Below are 20,169 nucleotides of genomic sequence, written 5' to 3' on the forward strand. Positions count from 1 at the left end.
CACATACCACAGCGGTGCGTGTTTGGACAGAAATTTCAGACACAAATTCCACAGAGAGGGAATTACCTAAAAGGATTAAATCCCTTTTCTATGCAATACCTATATGTAGATTACAAAGGAATGATGCAGCATGATTATACATTGCTTTATCACTTTAATTTACACTTTTTATGCAGGAATTGCAGCTTTTCCTATCTGCAGGTTGAGGTTTCCTTCTCCCCCCATGCTTTCTGCTGCACTGGTCACACAGCTGTAATGCAGTACAATGACCCAGCACCGCAGTGCACCAAACCAACTCCATCCACCTCCCCCTCCTGCACCGGTCGCCAGGGGGAGGCGGAACCTTGTGTGCTGGTGCAGGCGTGTCCTCTATTCCACCTTCCCCCAGCTCCTGTCACTTCCGGCTTCCGGTTTGTGGATGAGCCGTGCAAAAGCTAGCAGCCAGGATCGGTGACGACGTGTGCAGCAGGTAAAGGCTTACATATGCATAGTATACCGTTGTGTGGGTGTTTGTACTCCTTTATCTCAGAACTGCGCATACAGATGTGCTGCTGTCATCGCACTTTCGCTTCCATTATAAGAGATGACGTCTTCATAGTGTTTTGTACTGTTCATGTTTTTCTACTATGGTGAGTAATGAGTGTAGTAGGTAAGGCTTGTGTACGGGAAACATGCCCCCTCCCCGCCTTTTAATTAATTGACATCATGCAGCAGCCAGTATGGGCAGAGCTGCAGTGTAAAGCAAGGTGGAATGATTCCACTGTAAATGAATCAGGCTTGAGGTTGTTTTCACACTTCTCAGATTTGTATATTGCAAATCCTACATGAAATGACTGCATGACCCAGAGTTAATCCTGCTTTTTTTATGTATTTTTTTGTGAAAGTTGCAGAAATAAGGAACCTGCTCGCAGGTAAATGTGGAATTTTTCTGTTCTCATTCACCTTGTAGATGGGGAGAGCTAGCATTTCTAGTTCAACTTGCTTATGTGTTGAGCGAACGTGCTGGGATAAGGTGTTATCTGAGCATGCTGAGGTGCTAACAGTGTCACTGGTGGGCTCGGAAAATGTTTGAGTCCCTGCGGCTGCCTGTCTTGCAGCTGTTAGGCAATCCCTGCTTGTGTTGCAGTCGTCTAACACCTGTGAGACATGCAGCCTCGGGGACTCTAACAAATTAATCAAGCACGCTGAAGTCACTCGGTTAGAGGATGTTCGGATTATCATGATCACTATTCAATAACTTTTCATTGAAAATGTAGATTTCGTTGAACGATGCCACCAAAGACCGATACGAAGCAATATCCAGTGTGCTTCTGCCAACTGCACATCTGGAGCGGATAGCGCTGGCCGACACGTATACAGTCACGTCGTACAGATGAGTTAACAATGCAAGAATGGGCTCAGTCTAGGTGACCAAAAAGAGGGAAAGATAGAAACATGCAAAGCGGTTAAACCTAATGTAACGGTGATACGGGTCCTGAGATCCCTACTGACTGTGTAGTATCCCTAGAAATGCACAGCTCCTGTCTGAGCACGTACACTGGGAGAGATACGGATTCAATAAATAGCATAGACTGCGAAGCCTCATAGTCCTTAATTTCCTGTGTTTGGCAGGCAATTCAATTGCCTGCTAAATATTAAAAAGAAAGTTTGGTTACTATTTTTAGCATTAGTTACTGTCTGCATAATTCACCGATTTGCAGGGTATTTTAGTGTGCGCCCCAAATACCCCCAAATACCTATTGTATTGTAGTGTATTCAGTATGGCTTGTCATAACTGGACAACTGATTGTACACATTCGTTCAATTCAACCAAGTGTGCATGTGTTTTCATTGAGAAGAATTGAATCAATTCAATTCTCACAGCAGCCTACCTCTCATTAGAACATAGATTTTTTTATTTTTTTTAAATCCTACATGCCTGACGCTACTTTACTCAAACATCTGCCGTTGGGAGAGAGTTTGGACGCCACCAGACACAGGACTAGTTGGTTGGCTTACAGGTGTATGGACACTAGTGATGAGCGAACTTTCTTGGAATAAAGTGTTATCTGAGCATGCTCTGCTGCTAACAGAATGTCTTCGACGCGCTCGAATAATATGTTCAAGTCACCGCGGCTGCATGTCTCACGACTGTTCAACAGCGTCATCACATGCATGTATTGTCTGCTTGTTAGGCAATCCCTGCATGTGTTGTGGATGTTGAACAGCTGGGAGACATGGAGGTGCAGGGACTCAAGCATATTGTATTCGTGCACGCTGAAGATACTCTGTTAGCACATGAGCATACTGAGATAATACCTTATCCGAGCATGTTCACTCCTCACTAATGAACACTTTTTAGGTCATAAACTTTGCTTATTTGGTTCCACACAAATTTGACTGCAGACAGATGTAAGCTTAAAGCCTCATTCAGAATCGCCCTCTGCCCCCCATAGAAGAGAAATTAACAGATTTTCATCAATTTTTGGTCCTCATTTCCTTTTTATTAGTATTGCATCAGTTTTTTTGTCATATGCATAAAAAATAATAATTTCCAAACTTAATCCATTAAATTGTAGAAAGCCGCACTAAAATAACACAGTTGGCATGCAATTGCTGTGTTTTCTCACTGATTGGTGATTTTGATTGGCATAAAAATAGGTATGTTTCTTTTCTTTCTTCCGGACAATGGTTCTGCAAAGTTTGTATCAAGAACTTGGCACTCAAATAAGGATGCAAATGTGAATTCTTTATTCAACTGGTACAATCCATACCGATATATAATCGGTCTGAAAAAACCACAAGCATGTAGAGTCCTAAGAGACTATAATGGGCACATGTTCTATCCATTTAAAGCATGGACATGTGAATGGCGCCTAATACGGTACAACTTAAATAGTTGAGACCGATAAATCTAAGTCATACGTTGTGGAAAATTTCTGCACAGAAAAATTCTTTGTAGTGTGGACTTTAAAAATCTGCAGCAAGTTATTTTTTTTTTTTTTGTGGATTTACTCCCCCCTAAAATAGATTGGACATATTGTATGTTAACATGCCTTACACTTTTTTTTTAATATGGGAGATGATGTTAGAGGATTACTGGTAGCAGCTTGCTCCTCTCTCCCTATTATGGACGATTTCTTAGCCAAGTTAAGAGATTGCATGTTTGGGGAGGCTGAGGGTAGTAGCTGTTTGCCAACTGTTGCCTATGGCCTATGCCACCATTACTCTGCAGTTCTGCTGTAGGGAGGATGTGTGACCACCTACAGCTTTGCCATAATAGCTTGGCTACTGAAACCCTTAGCAATCTCAATGTCCGGTGCCTTGGTATTATTCACAGGGTCAGCAGCTGGTAGATCATTTACTATACTTTGATCCGTGTCTGGTCTATAAACCTAGATAACAGTGCCATGACACATGGATTACTTGTGGTTGTATTTTAACTCCAGTGACTTGTCTATCCATGAGACTATAATCTGCATGTCTTCTGTGTTTCCTTCCTTTCATAGTCTGTAGAACGTTTGCATGAATGTAACTATTTCTGTTCTTTCTGGAGCCATTAGAGCTATGCCAGATACATATTGGAACAACTTACCTTAATTGGCCTCATCATTTTTCCATCAAGATTTTTAGCATTTCTGCCAAAAGAAAATAACCCTGCAGACTTTACTTATCTCCCTAATGCTCCATAACTGATTAATGCACTTTGGAGTGAGGCATCTGTATCAAAAGGTACCATCACATTTAGCGAAGCACCAGCGATCCCGACAACGATGCGACCCGGTCAGGATCGCTGGTGCATCGCTAAATGGTCGCTAGTGAGCTGCCAAACAGGCAAATCTCACCCGCAACATAGCAGCGGTCGGCGGTCGTTACTTACCTGTCAGACGCGGCGATGAAGACGTCCTCCCGCCCGCGTCCACGCGTCGCTCGTCGGCGCCAGCAGGAAGCGGCTGATGAGAAATGGAACTGGACGAACTCGCGCGATCAGCGATAGCCAGCGGGGGAGCCGGTCGGAGGTAAGTATCACACATAGTGATATCGCTAGCAATATCGCTGCTGCTTCACAAAATCGGTGACGCTTTAGCGATATCGCTATAGTGTGACGGGCCCTTAACAGCTGTGACTGGAACTCAGATGCACCCACTTGCTACCATCTTGGTACTTTTTAACCTGAGAACCAATGGTGCATTTTAAATAAATAATAGTGTTTATAACACAATGGGGTTTTCTGTAGGCAAAAAGTCTGAATCCAGTTTGAATCCAGTCTTAAGGGCATGTCACACTAAGAGATATCGCTAGCAATATCGCTATAACTAGTGACGTTATAGCGATATTGCTAGCGATATCTCTGTGTCTGATACTTACCTACGACCGGCTCTCCCGCTGGTTATCGCTGATCGCGCGAGAACGTTCAGGACTGTTTCTCGTCGTCAGCTTCCTGTGGCGCTTCCTGCTGTGAAGACGAGCGACGCGTGGAGCCGGGCGGGAGGAAGCAGGATCGCCTGGTGTGACAGGTAAGTAGCGATCCCCGTCCCCAGCGATGTCGCTGGTGAGATCTGCCTGTGTGGCAGCTCACTAGCGACCACTTAGCGATGTACCAGCGATCCTGACCGCGTCATATCGCTGGTCGGGATCGCTGGTACATCGCTAAGTGTGACAGTACCTTTAATCAGTGGTGGTATCGCTGGGGCCACCACTGTGTGATTGAAAGGTGGTGGGCTGATGAAAGATAATTGGTACTCTTTGTATGTATATTGGGGGTAAAGAGCTCACAGCTTCAAACACTTCTTTGATCACAAGGTGAGTCATTGTTTCCAGGTTAGAGGGGAAATGCATAGAAGGGGTATAAAAGACTCACTGGTGGGAGTGAGGAAGAAAAAGCATCCCTGGAGAAGAAAGTTTTCAGGTAGGGCTCCTTGGAGGAGAGTAGAGCGTTCAGGAAGTACTCTCTTGGAAAGGGGGTCCAGGGAGCGGTGAAGAGGATCCTGCCAATGACCGGATGGTCCAATGTGATGAGGGCTAAGGTGGCATAACAAGTAGGCACTAAAAGAGATGAAATAATGACTGCAGATAGAGAGCTGAGTGTTGGATGGGTTCCTTCCTGGTTACTGTGACATTAAGGAAATGACTGAAGGATATTATGTGTATTCTGGGGTAATAATCACCGTAGGATTCTTTGTAATAAGGTAGTTGCTTGAAGGATAACTGAAGGGGTGGATAATTATAGGCAACACTGGTTCATATTTGTGTTTTGGAGGCTCCGTCCCATCATAATGCAGAAATCTGAAGGAAATACTTAAATGTCAGTGGGGTACGTATAGCGCCATTTCTCATGTATCAGAACTGTTGCTTGCTTCAAATAAATTTTTATAAAATAAATTATAGTCTGAATTCACCCATCTGTGTTTCACACGGTCTGCATACAGAACTCTGCTCGAACTGAAAGCAGATCTTCTGGCCCAAAATAAAATCCCTGTGTGCCTCGGAGATGGAGTCTGCTGCTGGGATCCCATTAGTTTGCTTGTTCTGCAGAATTTGCCTGCTCGGAGTGTGTTCTGTGACCTTGCCCTCCTCCGTCCTTGATGTTGTGTTGTCGCAGCGGGTTTATTTATATCGTACATTTTCTATGATTGCATTGTTTCGCACTTTGTTCATTCAGGGGAACGAGCTGCAGCTGCTTTGGTAGTCCGGACATTAGCACAATAAATATTTGCATGGCATTGTATAACCCATAGAGCCATGTTTTCTTATAAACAGGGTCCTCTACCTTCTGCTTTACCATAGGGGGTTCATAAGAAAATTGGAGCTGTTGCCAACTGGTACGTGGCTGCTTTCTGCCAGAAGCGATGCCACCATTGTCCATAGGCTGTGTCTGGAATTGCACCTCAGCCTTATTTGCTGTATTGATCTAGACGTGAACATTATATAATGATTGACATATCGCAAAAGTGAAATGGCAAACAATTCTAGTTACTTACCAGCTTTTTTTTTTTGTCTTTTTCAGGAAGGAAATTGATTCATAACTGCATCGTATTTCCCGATCTATGAAGGATCATGGTGTCTAAGCAGGCTTTCCTTTTCAGCTTAGGTTCCCTCTACCTATCCCTCCTATTTATATTCCTCCTAATGGATGTTTATGCTAGGCCGGCAAACAATTCTGCCTTAAAGGATAAACCGGTGGACAATAAGGATGAGAACGAAATCTTGCCACCAGACCACCTTAATGGGCTGAAGATGGAAATGGATGGTCACCTCAACAAGGAGTTCCATCAAGAGGTTTTCTTAGGCAAAGAGATAGAAGAATTTGATGAGGATTCAGAGCCGAGAAAGAACAGGAGGAAGCTGACGGCCATCTTTTCAAAGTAAGTCAACGATGGAGCTTGGATAGTAGTACCATGCCCACGATCAAATGTACCCGTATTGGGGCAGTGGCATATACTGCTACTGAAAGGATCACTTCAGACCTTGTTTTCACCCCTTTTCATTGCCAAAAAGTGGGTGCATCTCTAGATTACATGGGGTTAAAAAACACATGATTTCGCTGCAGTTGAACCCTTCCATATAAGAATAGAAACACATTGCTTAAAATCAATAAAAATATGCATAAAACTGATAAACTTACCTTTTTTACTCCCTAAAAGCCAAATGTGTTCCTCTTTAGCGGGAGCTATTTTCCACCAAGTGACTGAGCTATCGGTCTTGATGATTTTATGAGTACAGACAAGCCGATGTTAAACAGCGGCCCTCAAAACTTCCGTTACTAGACCTTGCCAGAGATGTGGCCTAATAAGTGGTCTGTCCTTCCAACACTCATAGGCTGTAATGCTTTGGAATATTTTGTACGCCAAAGCCTTATACCACCAATCTAATGATTGCTGGTTCAAGCCTTTGCCCCCCCAAATAAATAAAAAGTAAAGTTTAATAGTTTCAGAACCCCCAATAAAACTATATTTTTAAATTCAATATTATATATAATTTTTTTTTAATGGTTTGTCATAGCAGGTAAACATATTTGTTACTGCCGCGATCGTTACCACACAGCGAGAGAGAAATTATTTACACCACATATTATATGAAGGGTGTTTAACAAAAAACTGAAAAAAGTTGTACTTTTTAATTATTTATACTTTCATTGACTGAAGATAAAGGAGTTGTCCCCACACAGAAATGCAGTAAACTTTAGGGACAACTCCTTTATCTTCATTCATAGAAAGTATAAATAATTTATTACTAGTGATGAGCGAAAATGCTGGGATAGGGTGTTATCTGAGCATGCTCGTGTGCTAACTGAGTGTCTTCGGCGTTCTCAACAAATTTGTTCAAATCCCCGCGGCTGCATGTCTCACGCTGTTAGACAGCTGCAACACATGCAGGGATTACCTAACAAACAGGCAATTGTTGCAGATGTCTAGCAGCTGCGGGGACTCGGACACACGATTCGAGCACGCCTAAGACACTCGGTTAGCACCCGAGCATGCTCATATAACACCTTTTCCGAACACGCTCTCTCGTCACTATTACTTATCTGACTCAGATCCATCTCTGCTGCTGACCTGGACTTTGATGTTTGACTGTATCGATATTGACGTGATGTACCTGCTGCAACCAATCGCTGAGCTAGGAGGCTTGTGCCGTCTACATCAGTAGAGCCGCTGCGCTTAATGACTGGCTGTGGTGATGTTGACATCCGGCACAGCCTCCAATCACTGACAATGGGAGATTAACAGCGGTACTTGGCAGCATCCTCTCAGCAACTCAAGGAGCTGCTACGTTATGCCTCCAAGGTTTGGTTATCAAAATTTTTTACTACTTGTCCTTCCGCCCATCCAAAATCCCAGCACATTTTCTAATTTAAAGAACTGCATGTGTGGTGAAGCAAAGCGTACTGTGTGTGCCGCTGCCGCCTGACTCCTGTCGGTGAGGTTTAAATCCATTTACCACGTTCTGGAGGAACCTTTAATTTTGACATCTGTGTGTTTGTAGTCCTAAACCCCAGGCTCGTAGCCACGAACTAGCCCTGGCACTAATGACAGCTGACCTAAAACGCCAATGTAGGCTCTAATATTTGTCTCTTTTAGTAGCTGTTTGTGCTTTTTCTTCGACTTTCATCCACAGCGGTGACTGATGAATGAGCTGTCAGTCTGATTAATCCCTGACTAATGTGATGTGCTAGACTGATGTGACCCGTCACCGAGGTGGAAATGACGGCTCACTTCCTGCAGCTTTTTATCGGTTCATGTTAAACCTTTCTTCTTTACATAATTTACCATAAAGGTCTTCCATTAATATACACTTCCTGTCAGCAGATTCTCACTAGCACATACAAGGTGGTTTTTTTGATCATGGCTCCTTGTCAGGACTTTTAACCTTTTTAAAGGGAATCTGACAGCAGGTCTTTGCTATGTAATCTGAGAGCAGCATAATGGAGCAGAGACACCGATTCCAGCATTGTGTCTGCTGAGTGATTGTATCAGTTTTCTCTTCTGCAGTGTTCTGAATGCTGTGCAGCTTTCTATGTATCCTGTACATTGACAGATGCTAATCAGTGATAAGGGTGGGGTTGGACTAGGAGGCACGAGACACTTAGTCCTCTAGTGATAATCTCCTGCTGATAAAACACTGTATTGAAACAACAACACACAGCCCAGTAAGTGACACATCGCTGGGATCAGGGTCTCTGCCCCTACATAATGCTGCACTTAGATTACAAAGCAAAAACCTGCTGACAGATTCCCATTAATGACATGTGAATATTTATTTTTGGCAGTATATTTGGAGTGGCACTGAAGCTATGGCCTTACCACGCGGCAGGTGCTGGTTGTGTAATATAGGTGACTGTTATTAGAAGCGACCAGAGTTAGCTCCAGTTGCTCCTGTCTAATCACTGACCATAGGATTTAAACAGTGCAATCCCATGTGGGACGTCCTCTTGCCCAATGCTGATGAGTTGCCGTGGCCCTAAGAGAGGCCCTTGTCACCACTATATTGGTGATCTCACGAAGCCTAGCCTGTGGGCTGAGCTTATAGGTGATGATTTGTGCTGTATACTGCAGTACTACGGTATGACAGTCTATAGTGCAAATGATCACAGGTTTGAGTTCCCTATGTAGACTGAGAAATACATTGAGAAGTAAAGGTAAGAAAAAGATATATAGTAGTTTTAACACTGAAGCTTGACCATCATGTGTCTCAACCCTATACCAATGTGCACCCCAATGATACCCGGGTCATCTATTAAAAATTGCGAACAGGTTTCACCCAGCCGCACAGTCACTGATCATGCAGAGCGTAGAGCTTGTCCGCCACATCCGATGTACTGAGAAATCTTTTAGTAGAATTGCCAACAGGTAAAACCCAGACAATCGATTTTTGACTTTGATGATAACTTCCTTGTACAGAAAGTGTCGTCATTCTGAGAAAGCCGAGCCTACATAGTCGGTAATGGAGCCTTACTTAGACCTTCATGTTGGAGGCTTCTTGTGGCCTCTTTACAAGAAATCATGTATAAATATTTTTTTTTTTCTGATTATCGAGGCAGCCTAAAAACATGAAACGTGACTGGTTATTGTGGTTACTGAAAAGTCGCCCACGCGAATGTGGAGATCTGTGTTACCGTATGTGCCGAGCCTGATCTAACGTGCCCTGCTGGGAACACAGCCATATCTGTGGGAAAGGTCCACTACCCTAGCTCTGTGCTAGTATTGCGGTATAATAGCACAAGTGGTCACACGATCTCTGGTTCTCATCCCCTATGGAGAGAAAAAAAATGCACAGTGCAAGAAAAATAAATAAGTGAATCTCACTCCTTTTCTGCATCCAAAAATTAAATAAAAAAGCCTATTTTGGTATTGTCGCATCCATAAAAGTCCCATCTATCACATTATAAGCTTATGTAAGCCATAAAGTAAACATTAGATGCATGCAAAAGGCAAAAATGAAAAAATAAATATATACATACCTACATGCATAGACACTATATTTTAGTATTACAAAATCAGACAAACTGAAAATTTTGCAGTGGTCTCTTAATTTTTGCCAGATTATTTATTAATATATCTGGCAGAAATTAAGAGACCACTGCAAAATGTTCAGTTTGTCTGATTTTTCTCTTTATAGGTATATTTTTGAGTAAAATGTAAATTGATCTTTTATTCTATCAACTACTGACATGTCTTCAAATTTCCAAACACTAAATGGTCAAAATAACAAAAAAATACAATGTTTGTTGTCCTCAAATAATGCTAAGAAAAGAAGTTCATAATCATTTAGAAACAACAATACTAATGTTTTAACTCAGGAAGAGTTCAGAAATCAATATTTTGTGGAATAACCATGATTTTTAATCACAGCTTTCATGCGTCTTGGCATGCTTTCCACCAGTGTTTCACACTGCTTTTGGGTTACCTTATGCCACTCCTGGTACAAAAATGTAAGCAGTCCTTCTTTGTTTGATGGCTTGTGACTATCCATCTTCCTCTTGATTACATTCCAGAGGTTTTCAATGAGGTTCAGGTCTGCAGATTGGGCTGCCCATGACAAGGATTTGATGTGGTGGTCCTTCATCCTCACATTGATTGACCTAGCTGTGTGGCATGGCGCATTGTCCTGCTGGAAAAACAAGTCAGTCCCCAGAGTTGGGGAACATTGCCTGAGCAGAAGGAATCAACTGTTTCTCTCTCACCCATTACAGCACCACGGAGAGAGGGGATCCGCCCATCCTGGACAGGAACCTACAGATAAAAAGGGCGATACCTCCCCTCCGCCTTCAGTTGGTGGTCCTTCATCTACACATTGATTGACCTAGCTGTGTGGCATGGCGCATTGTTCTGCTGGAAAAAATAGTCCTCAGCGTTGGAGCACATTGCCTGAGCAGAAGAAATCAACTGTTTTTCAAGGATAACCTTGTATGCAGCTTGATTCATACATCCTTTGCAAAGATTAACCTTCCCAATTCCAGCCTTGCTGAAGCATCCCCAGATCATCACTGATCCTCCACCAAATTTCACAGTGGGTGGAAGACACTGTGGCTTGTACGCCTCTCCAGGTCTCTGTCTAACCATTAGATGACCAGTTGTTGGGCAAAGCTGAAAATTAGACTCATCAGAGCAGATTACCTTACTCTAGTCCTCTATGGTCCAATCCTTATGGTCTTTGACAAACTTCAGCCTGGCCCTCCTTATCTTCTCATTGATGAAAGGCTTTTTTCTAGCTTTACATTACTTGAGCCCTGTCTCTAGAAGCCTGTTACAAACTGTCCTAGCTATGCACTTCACCCCAGCTGCCATTTGCCATTCCTTTTGTAGGTTACTTGATGTCATCCTGCGGTTGCTGAGTGACATTCGAATAAGACGACGGTCATCCTGGTCAGTGGAGACTCGTTTTTGCCCTCTGCCGGTCTGTAGCTTTGTTGTCCCCAATGTCTGCTGATTGACCTTGTTGTAATGGAATGCCGTCTTAGAAATTTTAAGGATGGAGGCAACATGACGCTCACTGTATCCCTCTGCTAGTAAAGCCAGAATTGAGCCCTTTTTTTCCTCACTCAAGACTTTTTTCTTTTCAACTCCTTTGGCATGGATAAAAGTTATTTTTCATTCCTATTACTTTTGGAATATTATTGGCACTTGTTTTGCCATCCAGCTTGTCCTATTGCAAGAGGATTGTGAACACTACAGCAGGGTTTTTTATACTTTCCTTCGTTAAATAAGATTTGGTTCAGGTGATCACCTAGTCAGATGCACGTTAAGTAGAATGAGGTGCACTCTGGTTGGAATTCAACTGACACTGGAATGCTTTCTTGGCCTTTTTTCAGAGAATATGAATGGTAACAACAAAACTTTGTCTCCACTCATGGTTAGTGGTTGGGTGAAGCCATTTATTGTCAAACTACTGTGTTTTCTCTTTTTAAATCATGATGAGAACCCAAAACATCCAAATGACCCTGATCAAAAGTTTACATACCCCATTTCTTAATACCGTGCATTGCCCCTCCTAACATCAATGCAGCTTGAAGTCTTTTGTGGTAGTTGTGGATGAGGTTACTTATTTTCTCAGATGGTAAAGCTTACCCATTTCTTGGCAAAAAAGCCTAAAGTTCCTGTAAATTCGTGGGCTGTCTAGCATGAGTGGCACGCTTGAGATCTCCCAAGAGTGGCTCAATGATATTGAGGTCAGGAGACTGAGATGGCCACTCCAGAACCTTGTTCTGCTGTAACCAATGACAGGTCAACTTGGTCTTGTGTTTTGGATCATTGTAATGTTGGAATGTCCTAGTACGTCCCATGCACAGCTTCCAGGCTGATGATTGCAAATTTGCCTCCAGTATTTACTGATAACGTGCTGATTTCATCTTTCCTTCAACTTTGACCAAGTTTCCTGTGCCTTTTGTAGCTCACACATCCTCAAAACGTCAGCAATCCACCTCCATGCTTTACATTAGGAATGGTGTTCTTTACATCCTAGGCCTTGTTGACCTCTATCCAAATGTAACATTTATAGTTGAGGCCAAAAAGTTCAATTTTGGTCTCATCACTCCAAATTACCTTGTTCCGGAAGTTTTGAGGCTTGTCTCTGTGCTGTTTTGCGTATTGTAGGCGAGATACTTTGTGGCATTTGCGCAGTAATGGCTTTCTTCTGGCGACTCGACCATGCATCTCATTTTTCTTCAAGTGCCTCCTTACTGTGCATCTTACCGCCACACCACTAGTTTTCAGAGAGTCTAGTATTTCAGCTGATGTTATATGTGGGTTTTTCTTTGTATCCCGAATAATTTTCCTGGCAGCTGTGGACAAAATTTTTGTTGGTCTACCTGACCGTGGTTTTGTTTTTACAGAACCCCTGATTTTCAATTTGTTAATTACAGTTTGATCGTTGCTGACTGGCATTATCAATTCCTTTAGATATAATTGTGTATGCCTTTCCTGTTTTATACAGTTTAACTAGTTTAACTACCTTTTCCCGTCGATACATTGACAATTCTTTTGCTTTCCCCATGACTCACAATCCAGAAATGTCAGTGACTGGATGAAAGATGCAAGAGTCTGTCTGGATCCCAGAAACTCGGCTTTTATGCACACACACTGACCTCAAGCAAACAGGTCACAGGTGAGGATGTTACCTTTAGGACCCCGTTACACGCAACAATATTGTGAACGATATCGTGGCAATGTCACCAGTTTGGTGACGTTGCAGCAATGTCAAACGATCAGTTGGCTGATCGTTAATCGTTGCCTAATGGTCTGGGCCATAAATCTATCGTTGGTCTCCCGCTGGGCAGCACACATCGCTGCGTGTGACAGCGAGAGACCAACGATCAGCGAGCTCCCAGTGCCATACAGCAGACGCTGGGAGCTGGTATCCAGGGTAAACATCGGGTAACTAAGAGCCGCGCGGCGCTGAGATACCCGCTGTTTACCCTGGATACCAGCGTGCTCGCTGGTCCTGATCGCTGGTGAGTCTGCCTATGTGACAGCTCACCAGCGATCATCTAACTATGTCCCAGCAATCCCATCCACGTCGGATCGCTGGGACATTGAAGCGTGTAACGGGGCTCTTAGTAGCCAGTCAAACCCATTTATGTCAACTTCTGTGCATGCTATCAGGCCAAAATCACCAGGGTATGTAAACTTGTGATCAGGGTCATTTGGATGTTTTGGATTGTCATTATGATTCAACCCCTTAAGGACCGCCGATACGCCTTTTAACAGTGGTAATTAAGGCCACTTAAACCACAGCGCCGTTAATTCACGGCGCTGTGGAGAAAGTAAATTGCGCCCCCCAGTGTCGGATTTTTTCCGGGGTCTCGGCCGCCGGGGGTAGCTGAGACCCCAGAGAACATGAATCCGGTCGGTTTTTACCGACCCCGCTTTTGCGATTGCCGTTATTAACCCCTTCATGACCAAGCCTATTTTGACCTTAATGACCAGGCCATTTTTTGCAATTCTGACCAGTGTCCATTTATGAGGTAATAACTCAGGAACGCTTCAACGGATCCTAGCGATTCTGAGATTGTTTTTTCGTGACATATTGAGCTTCATGTTAGTGGTAAATTTAGGTTGATAATTTTTGCGTTTATTTGTCAAAAAATCAGAAATTTGGTGAAAATTTAGAAAATTTTGCAATTTTCAAATTTTGAATTTTTATTCTGTTAAACCAGAGAGTTATGTGACACAAAATGGTTAATAAATAACATTTCCCATATGTCTACTTTACATCAGCACAATTTTGGAAACAAAATATTTTTTTGTTAGGAAGTTATAAGGGTTAAAAGTTGACCAGCGATTTCTCCTTTTTACAATAAAATTTACAAAACCATTTTTTTTAGGGACCACCTCACATTTGAAGTCACTTTGAGGGGTCTATATGGCAGAAAATACCCAAAAGTTACACCATTCTAAAAACTGCACCCCTCAAGCTACTCAAAACTACATTCAAGAAGATTATTAACCCTTCAGGTGTTTCACAGGAACTAAAGCAATGTGGAAAGAAAAAATGGACGTTTTAATTTTTCCAACAAAAATTTTCTTTTAGCATCACTTTTTTCATTTTCACATGGGAAACAGGATAAAATGAATCCTAAAATTTGTTGGGCAATTTCTCCTGAGTACAACGATACCTCATATGTGGTCATAAACCACTGTTTGGGCGCACGGCTCAGAAGGGAAGGAGCGCCATTTGACTTTTTGAATGGAAAATATGCTGGAATATTTAGCGGTTGCCATGTCGTGTTTGGAGAGCCCCTGTGTGCATAAACATTGGAGCTCCTCCACAAGTGACCCCATTTTGGAAACTAGACCCCCCAAGGAACTTATCTAGATGCATAGTGATCACTTTGAACCCCCAGGTACTTCACAAGTTGATCTGTAAAAAAAAAAAAAATACTTTTTTTTTCACAAAAGTTTTCTTTTAGCCTCAGTTTTTTCATTTTCACATGGGCAACAGGATAAAATGGATCCTAAAATTTGTTGAGCAATTTCTCCTGAGTGCACAGATACCTCATATGTGGTCATAAACCACTGTTTGGGTGCACGGCATGGCCCAGAAGGCAAGGAGCACCATTTGACTTTTTGAATGGAAAATTAGCTCCAATCGTTATCGGACACCATGTCACATTTGGAGAGCCCCTGTGCACCTAAACATTGGAGCTCCCCCACAAGTGACCCCATTTTGGAAACTAGACCCCCTAAGGAACTTATCTAGACGTGTAGGGAGCACTTTGAACCCCCAAGTGCTTCACAAAAGTTTATAACACAGAGCAGTGAAAATAAAAAATAATTTTTTTTTCCTCAAAAATGATTTTTAGCACACTATTTTTAATTTTCACAAGGCTAACAGGAGAAATTGGACCACAAATCTTGTTGTCCAGTTTGTCCTGAGTACACTGGTACCCCATATGTGGGGGGGGGAACCACTGTTTGGGCACACGGCAGGGCTCAGAAGGGAAGGAGCGCCATTTGACTTTTTGAAATGCAAATTACTTCCAATCGTTAGCGGACACCATGTTGTGTTTGGAGAGCCCCTGTGTGCCTAAACATTGGAGCTCCCCCACAAATGACCCCATTTTGGAAACTAGACCCCCTAAGGAACTTATCTAGATGTGTAGTGAGCACCTTGAACCATCAAGTGCTTCACAAAAGTTTGACGCAGAGCCGTGAAAATAAAAAAAACATTTTTTCCCTCAAAAAATTATTTTTTAGTGCGCAATTTTTTTATTTTCACAAGGGTACCAGGATAAATTAGACCCCAAAATTTGTTGTCCAGTTTGTCCTGAGTACGCTGGTACCCCACATGTGGGGGGGAACCACTGTTTGGGCACACGTCTGGGCTCGGAAGGGAAGTAGTGACATTTTGAAATGCTGACTTTGATGGAATGGTCTGCGGGTGTCATGTTACATTTGCAGAGCCCCTGATGTACCTAAACTGTGGAACCCCCCACAAGTGACCCCATTTTGGAGACTAGACCCCCCAAGGAACTTATCTAGATGTGTGGTGAGCACCTTGAACCCCCAAGCGCTTCACAGAAGTTTATAACGCAGAGCCGTGAAAATAAAAAATATTTTTTTTTCCTCAAAATAAATGATTTTTAGCTAGCAATTTTTTTTTCACAAGGGTAGCAGGATAAATTGGACCCCAAAAGTTGTTGTCCAGTTTGTCCTGAGTACGCTGATACCCCATATGTGGGGGATGACCACTGTTTGGGTACACGTCGGGGCTCGGAAGGGAAGTAGTGACATTATGAAATGCTGACTTTGATGGAATGGTCTGCGGGCATCATGTTACATTTGCAGAATCCCTGATGTACCTAAACTGTGGAACCCCCCCACAAGTGACCCCATTTTGGAAACTAGACCCCCTAAGGAACTTATCTAGACGTGGGGTGAGCACCTTGAACCCCCAAGTGCTTCACAGAAGTTTATAACGCAGAGACGTGAAAATAAAAAATATTTTTTTTTCCTCAAAAAAAATGATTTTTAGCCAGCAATTTTTTTTTCTCACTAGGGTAGCAGGATAAATTGGACCCCCAAAGTTGTTGTACAGTTTGTCCTGAGTACGCTGGTGCCCCATCTATGGGGGGGAACTATTGTTTGGGCACACGTAAGGGCTCGGAATGGAAGTAGTGGCGTTTTGAAATGCAGACTTTGATGGAATGGTCTGCGGTCGTCATTACGTTTGCAGAGCCCCTGATGTGCCTAAACAATAGAAACCCCCCACAAGTGACCCCATTTTGGAAACTACACCTCCCAAGTAACTTATCTAGATGCCTGGTGAGCACTTTGGACCCCCAAGTGCTTCACAGAAGTTTATAACGCAGAGACGTGAAAATTAAAAAAAAAAAAATTTTCTACAAAAATATTTTTTTAGCCCCCAATTTTTTATTTTCCCAAGGGTACCAGGAGAAATTAGACCCCCAAAGTTGTTGTGCAATTTTTACTGAGTATGCTGATACTCCATATGTTGGGGTAAACCACTGTTTGGGCACACGTCGGGTCTTGGAAGGGAGGAAGCACCGTTTAACTTTTTGAACGCAAAATTGGCTGGAATCAGTGACCCCCTGATGTGCCTAAACAGTGGAAACCCCTCAATTCTAACTCCAGCCCTAACCCCAACACACCCCTAACCACAGCCCTAACCCCAACACATCCCTAACCCTAATTCCAACCCTAACCATAACCCTAACCCCAACAGACCCCGAACCCTAGTCCCAACCGTAACCATAACCCTAACCACAAGCCTAACCCTAATTCCAACCCTAGCCCTCTTTCCAACCCTAGCCCTCTTTCCAACCCTAGCCCTCTTTCCAACCCTAGCCCTCTTTCCAACCCTAGCCCTCTTTCCAACCCTAGCCCTCTTTCCAACCCTAGCCCTCTTTCCAACCCTAGCCCTCTTTCCAACCCTAGCCCTCTTTCCAACCCTAGCCCTCTTTCCAACCCTAGCCCTCTTTCCAACCCTAGCCCTCTTTCCAACCCTAGCCCTCTTTCCAACCCTAGCCCTCTTTCCAACCCTAGCCCTCTTTCCAACCCTAGCCCTCTTTCCAACCCTAGCCCTCTTTCCAACCCTAGCCCTCTTTCCAACCCTAGCCCTCTTTCCAACCCTAGCCCTCTTTCCAACCCTAGCCCTCTTTCCAACCCTAGCCCTCTTTCCAACCCTAGCCCTCTTTCCAACCCTAGCCCTCTTTCCAACCCTAGCCCTCTTTCCAACCCTAGCCCTCTTTCCAACCCTAGCCCTCTTTCCAACCCTAGCCCTCTTTCCAACCCTAGCCCTCTTTCCAACCCTAGCCCTCTTTCCAACCCTAGCCCTCTTTCCAACCCTAGCCCTCTTTCCAACCCTAGCCCTCTTTCCAACCCTAGCCCTCTTTCCAACCCTAGCCCTCTTTCCAACCCTAGCCCTCTTTCCAACCCTAGCCCTCTTTCCAACCCTAGCCCTCTTTCCAACCCTAGCCCTCTTTCCAACCCTAGCCCTCTTTCCAACCCTAGCCCTCTTTCCAACCCTAGCCCTCAGCCTCTTTCCAACCCTAGCCCTCAGCCTCTTTCCAACCCTAGCCCTCAGCCTCTTTTCAACCCTAGCCCTCAGCCTCTTTTCAACCCTAGCCCTCAGCCTCTTTTCAACCCTAACCCTCAGCCTCTTTTCAACCCTAACCCTCAGCCTCTTTTCAACCCTAACCCTCAGCCTCTTTTCAACCCTAACCCTCAGCCTCTTTTCAACCCTAACCCTCAGCCTCTTTTCAACCCTAACCCTCAGCCTCTTTTCAACCCTAACCCTAAGCCTCTTTTCAACCCTAACCCTAAGCCTCTTTTCAACCCTAACCCTAAGCCTCTTTTCAACCCTAACCCTAATGGAAAAATAAAAATATTTTCTTTATTTTATTAGTTCTGCCTACCTATGGGGGTGATAATCGGGGGGTTTATTTACTTTTTCTTTCATTTTGATCACTGTGAGAGTGATCAAAATGAAAGAATGGAATTTGCAGCCGGCAGATTCGGGCGGGCGCACTGCATTTTCAAAGATGGCGGCGCCCATCATCCGGACCCGAGGGACGGGGGGACTCAGGAGGTACCGGGGGGGTGAGGGGGGGATCGGAGGCTGGCGGGGAGCAGAGGGAATGGGAGGGGGGCAGATGATGACAGCGGCGGCAGATCGCCGCTGTCATTCAGTTGCGGGGGGGGGGCGATCGCCGGTGGGGGGGGGGTGGAATCGGTGTCTCCAGCCATGTCCGATGCTACAGCAGCGTCGGACATGGCTGGATTGTAATATTTCATCAATTTTCATTGATGAAATATTACTATCGCTCTGATTGGCTGTTTCACTTTTAACAGCCAATCAGAGCGATCGTAGCCACGTGGGGGCGAAGCCACGCCCCCTGTGGTGAATTACAAAGCCCCCTGTATCTGCGGGTCGGGTGACCTTTCAGTGACCCCGGTCACCCGACCCGCAGGGGGGCTTTGAAGTCATGGCGTCACTGGTCAGATTTGAACCAGGTTTCATGACGCCTATGTGGCGTCATTGGTCGTGAAGGGGTTAACCCTATAACGGCGATGGCAAAAAAAAAAAAGCCGCAATTTTGCATTTAATTTCTCTTTCCTCTGATGTGATCGCACACCAGAGGATAGAGAAATAGGGTCTCTGATTCCCCCCCCGTACCTCCCAGTGATCTCAGTCTCCTGACCTCAATATCATTGAGCCACTCTTGGGAGATCTCAAGCGTGCCACTCATGCTAGACAGCCCACGAATTTACAGGTACTTTAGGCTTTTTTGCCAAGAAATGGGTAAGCTTTACCATCTGAGAAAATAAGTAACCTCATCCACAACTACCACAAAAGACTTCAAGCTGCATTGATGTTAGGAGGGGCAATGCACGGTATTAAGAAATGGGGTAGGTAAACTTGTGATCAGGGTCATTTGGATTGTCATTCTGATTTAACCCCTTAACGACCGCCTATACGCCTTTTAACAGCGGTAATTAAGGCCACTTAAACCACAGCGCCGTTAATTCACGGCACTGTGGAGAAAGTAAATAGCGCCCCACAGTGTCGGTTTTTTTCCGGGGTCTTGGCTGCCGGGGGTAGCTGAGACCCCAGAGAACATGAATCCGGTCGGTTTTTACCGACCCCGCTCTTGCGATTGCCGTTATTAACCCTATAACGGCGATGGCAAAAAAAAAAAAGCCGCAATTTTGCATTTAATTTCTCTTTCCTCTGATGTGATCGCACACCAGAGGATAGAGAAATAGGGTCTCTGATTCCCCCCCCCCCCGTACCTCCTGGTGGTCCTGGATTCCCTCCCGGTGGTCCTCTGTCCCGCCGTCCTCAGGTGGGTGTCGCCATCTTGGATCCGGAAGAAAATGGCGGGCGCATGCGCAAGTGCGCCCGCCGCGAATCTGCCGGCTGGCAGATTCATTTTGATCAGTATGATAAACTATCATAGTGATCAAAATAAAAAAAAAAATTAACCCCTTAGTCAAAGATAATGAAATAAAGAAAATATTTTTTTTTTCATTTTTCCGTTCGGGTTGGAATTAGGGTTGGAGTTAGGGTTAGGGCTAGGATTAGGGTTGGAGTTAGGGTTGTGTTGGGATTAGGGTTGGAGCAAGAATTGAGGGGTTTCCACTATTTACCAACTTTGGGGGTCTAATTTCTCCTGTTACCCTTGGGAAAATAAATAAATTGGGTGCTAAAACAATCACTTTTGTGGAA

General features: G+C 44.0%; 1 protein-coding gene across 2 annotated transcripts in view; it reads left to right on the plus strand.

Moving 5' to 3' along the window:
- The first annotated feature begins 313 nt into the window (after positions 1-313).
- The window catches only part of SDF4 (stromal cell derived factor 4), a 77,777-nt gene continuing 57,921 nt past the window's right edge, over positions 314-20,169 (plus strand). Inside the window, exons 1-2 of one of the 2 annotated variants that reach the window (XM_073585485.1) lie at positions 314-469; positions 5,987-6,344. In XM_073585485.1, the coding sequence (XP_073441586.1) occupies positions 6,037-6,344 (308 nt within the window). In that variant the 5' untranslated portion in view covers positions 314-469; positions 5,987-6,036. Of the gene's footprint in view, positions 470-494; positions 630-5,986; positions 6,345-20,169 lie in introns of those variants that run through there. The other variant, XM_073585486.1, reaches the window with a different exon arrangement.

The sequence above is a fragment of the Dendrobates tinctorius genome, unplaced genomic scaffold, assembly GCF_039654945.1.
Source record: "Dendrobates tinctorius isolate UK_male_01 unplaced genomic scaffold, ASM3965494v1 ptg000086l, whole genome shotgun sequence".
NCBI classification, from domain to species: domain Eukaryota; kingdom Metazoa; phylum Chordata; class Amphibia; order Anura; family Dendrobatidae; genus Dendrobates; species Dendrobates tinctorius.